The sequence below is a fragment of the Rhinopithecus bieti genome, unplaced genomic scaffold, assembly GCF_001698545.2.
Source record: "Rhinopithecus bieti isolate Rb0 unplaced genomic scaffold, ASM169854v2 scaffold_36553, whole genome shotgun sequence".
Taxonomy (NCBI): Eukaryota; Metazoa; Chordata; class Mammalia; order Primates; family Cercopithecidae; genus Rhinopithecus; species Rhinopithecus bieti.
Window position 1 is genome coordinate 960,882 of NW_016815774.1, and position 9,545 is coordinate 970,426.

General features: G+C 46.9%; 1 protein-coding gene across 1 annotated transcript in view; it reads left to right on the forward strand.

The window, feature by feature from the left end:
* Positions 1-3,805: 3,805 nt before the first annotated feature.
* Positions 3,806-9,545, forward strand: part of NUDT3 (nudix hydrolase 3) — a 130,499-nt gene continuing 124,759 nt past the window's right edge. The window contains exon 1 of the mRNA XM_017853581.1: positions 3,806-4,440. Within this exon, the coding sequence (XP_017709070.1) occupies positions 4,342-4,440 (99 nt within the window). The 5' untranslated portion in view covers positions 3,806-4,341. The remainder of the gene's footprint in view (positions 4,441-9,545) is intronic.

Here is a 9,545-nt window from a genome sequence, read left to right on the forward strand (position 1 = left end):
TTTCTTTCTTTCATAGAGATGGGGGTCTCACTATGTTGGCCAGGATGGTCTTGAACTCCTGGCTTCAAGCAATCTTCCTGCTTTGGGCTCCCAAAGAGTTGGGATTTCAGGCGTGAGCCACTGCACCAAGCCAATATCTGTTCTTTAACAAAACATTTTTTCAATTGTTTTATGCTAGGCCCTGGGATAACTGCTGGGTGAACTAAGCAAGGATAAGTGAGTCACAGACTCTGCTTTCAAGAAGTTAGAAAGGTGTAGGGGAGATTATCAAGAAAACAATGACAATACTATGTTACAAATAGTATGATAAAGCCAGTCACAGTGGCTCATGCCTTAATCCCAGTGCTATGGAAGGCTGAGGTGGGCAGAGAGCTTGAGTCCAGGAGCTCAACACCAGCTGGGCAACATAGTAAAATCTTGTCTCTATGAAAAAATTTAAGAATTAGGTGGGTACGGTAATGTGTACCCGCAGTCCCAGCTCCTGGAGAAGCTGAGGTGGGAGGATCACTTGAGCCTGGTGGGGGACCAGGGGTTGAAGCTGCAGTGTGTCGTAATTGCACCACTGCACTCTAGCCTGGGTAACAGAGAGAGACCTTGTCTCAAGGTAAAAAAGAAAAACCATATAATTAATCAGGACAAACCCAGACCACTAGGATGAACGCAGGTAGTCAGGGAGAGCTTTCTGGAGGAGGTGACTTTCGAGTTTTGAAGGATAAATATGATTTGGCCTCTCTCTGGGTGAAAGGAAGGGATAGGACAATGGAGTGTGGGATGGTCTTGGAAGAAAAGCCTTCTTGACACTAGAGAAAGCATACATGGAAGGTTCTCTAAAGGTTCAAGAAACTGTAGGTAGTTCTGAATGCCTAGAATATAGGAAATGAAGGGAGGGGTGAGGTCGGCAGGGACCTAGTTCCTACAGTCTTATATTTTCTGGTAGGGTTTTAATTTTTGTCTTCAAAGCACTGAGGAACAACTGCAGTGTTTTAATCAAGGGCTTGACCTAATCAGATTTGCATTTGGGAAGGATTTCTCTTGCTGCAGTGGGTGGATGGGACTGAGGAGGGCTGGACAGAGCCAAGATGACCAGATGGAAGGTCACAGTTCAGAGGGAAGAGTCCCAATGAAGTAATGACAGAGGGCAAGGCAGGAAAGGGCTGGGCCCAAGGATATTGACAGGCAGAAGCAGTGAAGTTTATTATCAACTGGATAGTGGGAAAGACCATGTCAATAATGCCTCCCAGTTGGCTGGGCGTGGTGGCTCACACCCAGCACTTTGGGAGGCTGATGCGGGTGGATCACCTGAGCTCAGGAGTTCGAGACAAGCCTGGCCAACATGGTGAAAACCCATGTCTACTACAAAAACACAAAAATCAGCCAGGCATAGTGGCGCACACCTGTAATCCCAGTTACTTGGGGAGGCTGAGGCAGGAGAATTGCTTGAACCTGGGAGGTGGAGGTTGCAGTGAGCCAAGGTTGTGCCACTGCACTCACTGCACTCTAGCCTGGGAGACAGAATGAGACTCTGTCTGAAAACAAAAAAGACAATGCCTCCCAAGTTTCTGGCTTAGCAAAATGAATAAATAACCTATTAGTGTTTTCTCATGTGACTTTTTTTGTTTTTAAGAAACAGAGTCTTACTCTGTCACCCAGGCTGGAGTGCAGTAATGGCATGATCATGGCTCACTGTAGCCCTGAACTCCTGGACTCAAGTGATCACCCTGTCTCAGCCTCCTGAGTAGCTGGGACTTACAGGCAACTACTACCATGCCCTGGCTTCTTGTAGGACTTCTGGAGACGTATTTAAGTGGAATAATGTTAACTATAATTTTTTTTTTTTTTTTTTTTAGACGGAGTTTCGCTCTGTTGCCCAGGCTGGAGTGCAATGGCATGATCTTGGGTCACTGCAACCTCCGCCTCCCAGGTTCAAGCGATTCTCCTGCCTCAGCCTTCCGAGTAGCTGGGATTACAGGCACGCGCCACCATACCCAGCTAATTTTTGTATTTTTAGTAGAGACAGGGTTTTACCGTGTTGGTCAGGCTGGTCTCGAACTCCTGACTTCAGATGATCCGCCCGCCTCGGCCTCCCAGAGTGCTGAGATTACAGGCTTGAGCCACTGCACACAGCCAAGTATAATTTTTTTAAACAAATTTAAACGTACTACTTACCCATTGTCTTCAACGAAAGAACAGAATCCCTTGGTTAATGTTCCCTGAACAAAGACAAAGTAATTATTACTCAGTCAAGGAATCTGGGGGTAATCTTTTGGGCTCTTGAAACTAAACATGCCCATAGGCTGGGAGCGATGGCTCATGCCTGTAATGCCAGTACTTTGGGTGGCTGAGGCAGGCGGACTGCTTGAGCCCAGGAGTTCGAGGCCAGCCTGGGGAACATGGTGAAACCCTGTCTCTACAAAAAAATACAAAAGTTGGCTGGATGTGGTAGTGCTCCAGGCTGCATGACAGGCGCCTGTGGTCCCAGTTACTTGGGAGGCTGAGGTAGGAGGATTGCTTGAGCCCACAAGGTCTAGGCTGCAGTTGAACTGAGATTATGCTACTGCATTCCACCTTAATAGACACAGCAAGACCCTGTCTCCAAAAAACAAACAATCGAACAAAAAATCCCAAACAAAATCATGCCCATAAAAAAGCCAGGATAAGGAATTAGAAACCAAAAGAAAACCTCCAGCTATCTATTTATTCAACATTTACTGGACTCTAATTTTCTATTCTTGAAGAAAGGAATATTTAATAGGCAAACAAACTATTAATAGCATTTGGGGTGCCCTGAGTGCCTACTATGTGCCAGAGCCAAGTAGGTTTATCATCTTTATTTGCAGAAGTTAAAAAATGATGTAATCGGGTGGTATGAACATTAAAAAAAATGTAATTGACGTTACAACCAAGGTGTATTTGATTTCAAACCCAGATCTTTTTGACTATGCTAAATACAAGCAAATTCAAAAAGGGTAATTAGCCGGCCACGGTGGCTCACACAAGTTATCGTAATCGCAGCGCTTTGGGAGCCCGAGGGGGGATAGCTTTGAGGCCACGAATTCCAGACCAGCCTGGGCAACAAAATGAGGCCCACCACCAATCTCAACAAAAAATAAAAGTAAAAAAGTAAAAAAACCAAAAAGGGTATTAAGCAATTCACAGACAGATACTGCACAGGATTTTTGGTACGTTTAGGGCATCTGCATGGTACTAGCTTTGTTCTGGGTTGCTGAGAACATTCACAGGTCATATACCAGTTTTCCTTTCTGGAGAGTTTCTGTCTGTGTATCTTTTTCTGGAGAATCTGACATCCACAACACACACTCCTCATTTATTGCCAGAAACGATGATGTTTTATGATTTACATTATCTGTGTAATAAACACACACACGCACACACGCGCGCGTCTTCCTTTCTGGCCCTCGTTTACCGTAAGAGGAAGCAATTGCTTTTAGCATCAATAAAGGATTGCAGGATAAATACTTGTTCTTCGTAATGGGCGACATGCACCAGCCCACAAGACATCCAGAGATTCAGGTTATCAACGAAAGTGCACACGCCTCCCACGCCCCGTTTCCGTGCAGTTCCAAATCTCAGGTGTTTCCAGCTGCAGCTTCCATTGCCTTTAACTACATTCTACCTTTTCCTTCAGACCTTCCCCCTCAACCCCTTCGAGACCTACAGGCACGGCCCAGGGGCGGGTGGCATGACCTTGGTTCATCCTCGGCCGCGGAGACGCCGCGTGACCTTGGCCAAGTCCCCGCTTCCCCATCCGCTGACTGGCGAGGTTGGACCGCTGGGTCTCCGCTCCGGCCGCTAGGCGTCCTGCGCGGGTACCCTATCTCCCCCGGCTTCTTCCGCGCGGCTCCCCCCCGCCCCCGCGCCAGTTCTACGCCTACGCTGCCGGCGTAACGCCCGCCCAGAGTCGCGCGGCCCGCTCCTTTCAGACGCTGGTTTCCGCCGGGCGGATTGGGAGGGCGCGATTCCCCAACGCGGCCTGCGCTGCGAGCGCGCGGTCGTCCCGCAGGCCGGTGCGGCCTTACGCCGCTGACGCATCGCGCCCAAGATGGCTGCGCGGTCGTCGTCGGGGGTGGTGGTGGCAGAGGGGGCGGCGGCCCTGGCGGCAGTGGAGACGGCAGCTGTGACGGTGGCAGCGGCGGCGCGGGACCTGGGCCGGGGGGAATGAGGCGGCCGCGGCAGGCCAGCGGCGGAGCCGTGTAGCGGAGAAGCTCCCCCTCCCTGCTTCCGTTGGCCGAGCCGGGGGCGCGCGCGCACGCGGCCGTCCAGAGCGGGCTCCCCACCCCTCGACTCCCGCGACCCGCACCGCACACCCACCTGGGCCGGAGGATGATGAAGCTCAAGTCGAACCAGACCCGCACGTACGACGGCGACGGCTACAAGAAGCGGGCCGCATGCCTGTGTTTCCGCAGCGAGAGCGAGGAGGAGGTGAGGCGCCAGGCTGGGCGGGCCGGGGTCGCCAGGTCTCCGGCCCCTTCGGATGGAGGCGCGAGGGGCGCGGCCGCCGGAGGAGGGTGTGCCCGGGCCGCCCCGGTGGTGTAGAATGATGTTCCGACGGAATTTCCTGAGGCGAAAAAGGGGGGAAGGAGCAAGGACGTTGGGGCTGAGGGGAAGCGGGTCTGAGTGTGGCCGCACAGGACGCGCCGGGCGGAGGGGGTGACCGGCTTGCGGCCAAAGCGCTTCGGTTCGGCCGCCTGTTACCGGGGAGAGCGGCCGCCGGCGAAGGCAGTGGGCTGGGAAGAGTGCGGCTTTCGGTTCAGGCCAACGGCTTTGATCCAGGAAGAGCCGCTCCGCACTTGTCAGCCAGGCACATGTGTGCGGAGGCTGGTGTGCACGAGGCGCGGGCCGGCCTTTGTGGCAGAGAAATAGTGCGCTTCATTGGCAGGTTTGGGGTTTGCCGAGGGATTAGGTGTCTGTGAGCCCAAAGCCGAGGGGTGAGGGTGGGGGTGGGGGTGTCTTCGGAAGCTTTAGGGCGTTGTGCATAAGCCACAGCCAGCTGTTTATTTTACAGTGCGCTGGGTAGCCTTTATGGTGTAGTCTGAGAAGAAAGGACATTTGATATAATAATCTTTCTGTGCTGACAATGTTTCATATTAATTGGGAAGACCCAAAACAGGATTTAATATTTTTGCCCTGACGTTCCTCCACTGCCTTGTGGGAAGAGCCTTAGGATTAAATTAGCTAGGAAAATAAAATGTTTTAGAATCAGTTTTTTTTTTATAATAGGTAGGGTACTTTAAACAAAAATCTCGGCTTCCCAAAGCCGTTTCTGTGGTGATGAAGGGAGTTCAGAGAAGCACATGTTTTGTAAATCCACAAAGAATAGCTGCTTTGGAAATTCATAAGATGCCTGTGGGAATGCATTTCTCTTGTGTGCATTGTGGTAAAATGGCAGTTAAACTGCAAACAGTGAAGGAGAGTGAAATCCAATATGTTATATTCCAGCATTCAGCAGTGGGCTATGGTGGCAGGGCCGCAGTACAGTGTGCATGGTGTCGAAATGGGGAAAGGAACTTGACCCGTTAGTTATGAAAAGAAGCTGTGGCGAAAGAGACAGATGGATTGCCAGGAGTTGCTGTCCAGAGGTATTTAGGAGGAAGTGGGAATTTGAATTACTGCCTGAAGAAAATTAGTGAATTGTGCTGTTAAGGGATCCCATGTGTGCACCCTTTCAGCAAAACAGAACGAAAGGAGATTTGGAAACGTATGCTTTGTATCCTACCATATATTGTAAAAGTCCCCAAAACAGATGCATTGTAATAGCTAACCAGGGCCGTGCTGTAAATTATACACTGTTTTGGAATGCATATTTGAGTAAAGTAAAATTATTCGTGGTGCTTACTGCTCCAGAGGCTTTATTCTCTTCATTATCATATCATGTTGTGGGAAATCAGATGGGATCACAGGCTCTTAACTGAAGGGAAAGCTGATTAGCATAATAGCATGTCTTACTACACTAGTATGCCTAAATCTGTGAGCACCCCAATTATAAGTATAGTTTAGTTGTACAAATGATACAAGACTATTTGTTTTGAAAAATCACACCAGGCCGGACGCGGTGGCTCACACCTGTAATTCTAGCACTTTGGGAGGCCAAGGTGGTAAGGCCACGAGTTTGAGACCAACCTGGCCAACAGACCCCCATCTCTAAATTAAAAATAACTATAATAAATCATACTAGAAATAGAAAACGTATTTTTGATAAATTGAAAACTATAGATCATAAGCAAACTAACAGGCTTAATTTTTCATTTTCTGTTAAATGTTTTATTATGCACTGGCATTAGGAACATTAATGTTGAAAGCTTACTTGTCTGTTTAGGCTACTTCACTGCATCTTACAAGTCAGACCAGGCATAAGACTTGCCTTCTAGGAGCTTACTTTTTTTCTTTTTTTTTTTTTGAGACAGAGTCTCGCTATGTCACCCAGGCTGGAGTGCAGTGGCCAGATCTCGGCTCACTGCAACCTCCACCTCCCAGGTTCAGGCGATTCTAGGAGCTTACATTTTTATTTTTAAAAATTTATTTATTCATTTATTTTGAGACGGAGTCTTTCTCTTTCGCCCAGGCTGGGGTGCAGTGGCTTGATCTCGGCTCACTGCAATCTCCACCTCCCAGGTTCAAGCAGTTCTCCCTGCCTCAGCCTCCTGAGTAGCTGGGATTACAGGCGCCTGCCACAATGCTTGGCTAGTTTTTATATTGTATTTTTTATTTTTTATTTTTTATTTTTTTCAGATGGAGTCTTGGCTCTGTCTCCCACGCTGGAGTGCAGTGGCACGATCTCAGCTCACTGCAAGCTCTGCCTCCTGGATTCACGCCATTCTCCTGCCTCAGCCTCCCCAGTAGCTGGGACTACAGGTGCCTGCGACCACACCCGGCTAATTTTTTGTATTTGTAGTAGAGACAGAATTTCACCGTGTTAGCCAGGATGGTCTCAATCTCCTGACTTTGTGATCTGCCCGCCTCGGCCTCCCAAAGTGCTGGAATTACAGACGTTAGACACTGTGGCCGGCCTTTATTTATTTATTTTTTTGAGACAGGGTCTCACTGTGTCACCCAGGTTGGAGTGTAGTGGTGTGATCATGGCTCACTGCAACCTCAACCTCCTGTGCTCAAGCAATCCTCCCATCTCAGCCTCCCAAGTAGCTGGGACTACATGCACAAGCCACCACACCTGGTTGATTTTTAAATTTTATGTGGAGACAGGGTGTATTAGTCCATTTTCACACTGCTATAAAGAAATACCGGCCGGGTGCGGTGGCTCAAGCCTGTAATCCCAGCGCTTTGGGAGGCCGAGACGGGCGGATCACGAGGTCAGAAGATCGAGACCATCCTGGCTAACATGGTGAAACCCCGTCTCTACTAAAAAATACAAAAAACTAGCCGGGTGAGGTGGCGGGCGCCTGTAGTCCCAGCTACTCGGGAGGCTGAGGCAGGAGAATGGCGTAAACCCGGGAGGCGGAGCTTGCAGTGAGCTGAGATCCGGCCACTGCCTGAGACTGAGTAATTTATAAAGAAAGAGATTTAATTGACTCACGGTTATACATGGCTGGGGAAGCCTCAGGAAACTTACAATCATGGCGGAAGGCAAAGGGGAAGTAAGAACCTTCTTCACAAGGCAGCAGGAGAAAGAGAAGCGAAGGAGGAACTCCCAAACACTTATAAAACCATTGGATTTCGTGAGCACTCACTAGCATGAGAACCACATGGGGGAAACTCCCCATGATCCAATTACCTCCCTCACTCAACATGTGGGAGGGATTACAGGTCCCTCCCTCCACAGGTGGGGATTACAAATCGAGATGAGATTTGGGTGGGGACACAGAGCTGTACCATATCACAGGTTCTCCCTTTGTTGCCCAGGTTATTGTCAAACTCCTGGGCTCAAGAGATCCTCCCATCTCAGCCTCCCAAAATGCTGGGATTATAGGCAAGAGCCACTTTGCCAGTCCAGGAGCTTAAAATTTTGAACTGTTAAAATGAAGTTTCTTTAATGCATTGAAACATTTAGTTTCCTTTATTGAATTTCTTTTTGAATGTTGGTTAATGAGCAGAGGAATCATGCAAAGCTTTAAATTGCAGATGCAGTGGGTGTTACAGCTAAATCCTGGGAAGAAAAAGAAAATGAGTGAAATACGTCCATTTTAGATTTGTTCAGTTCAACAAACATGTATTAAAAACAACAAAACGCATGTATTAAAGAGCCTACAATGGCGGCAGCACTGTGTCATGGGGAATCTAAAGATTAGCATCCCTTCCTGCGGACAGAGTTGAGTAGTTTTAGATGAGATTCCTTAATTGGGAGGGATTTTGGACCACAGAATAATCTCTAGGGTGCTTTTCAACTCTCAGATTATATAATTGTGTTGGAAGGAAAGTAATTTGTTAGTTCCAGGAGAACTTTTATGTTCTCAATAGATGTGCCAGAAGCATTAGCTGCCACACATTGTGGGAATGTAAAATTCAAACCGAATAGGACATTCAACCCAATTAAAAAAATTTTTTAATGGGCACTAATGGCTTTAATCAAGATGGAATAGTTTACAGAATATTATTAGCATTAATACAATAGTAATGTAAGTATAAACAGGACCTTGATTTATAAATTTAAGCAATGTCAAGAAGCATACATGCAATGTGAAGAAAAAGAGATGAAAATACAGCCGTGTGTTGTTTAACATTGGCGATACGTACTGAGAAATGCATCATTAGGTGATTTTGTTGTTGTGTGAACATTATAGAATGTGCTTACACATACCTGGCTGGTATAGCCTACTGCATATGTAGGCTATATGGTATAACCTGTTGGTCCTGCAAAACTGTACAGCAGGTGACTGTACTGAATAAATAGGCAATTGTAATGCAGTAGTATTTGTGTTTCTAAACATATGTAAACAAGCAAAGTACAGGAAAAATACGGTACAAAAAATAAACGGTTCACCTGACCAGGACACTTACTATGAATGGTGCTTGCGCGACTGGAAGTTGCTCTAGATGCGTCAGTGAGTGAGCGGTGAGTAAATGCAAAGGCTTAGGGCATTACTGTACACGACTGTAGACTTTAGAAACACTGTACAGCTTAGGTTGCACTAAATCAAAAAATTATTTTTTTTCAAAAATTAACCTTAGCTTACTGTAATTTTTTTACTTTATAAACTTTTACATTTTTTAACGTTCTGACTCTTGTAATATTAGCTTAAAACACATTGTACATCTGTATAAAAATATTTTCTCTTTTTTCCCTGTTATACTAAAATCACTTTTTTTTTTTTTTTTTTAAAGAGTTGAGATCTTGCTCTGTTGCCCAGGCAACAGCCCAGGCTGGTCTTGAACTCCTGGGCTCAAGTGATCCTTCCACCTCAGCCTCCCGACAGCTAGCTAGGACAACTGGTGTATGCCACCATGCCTGGCTAATGTTTTCTTCATTATATCCTTATTCTAGAAACTTTATTTAAAGATATTATTTATTATTTATTTGTTTTACTTTTTGTTCCTCTGCCTACCCATATTTTACTTTTTTTTTTTTTTTTTTT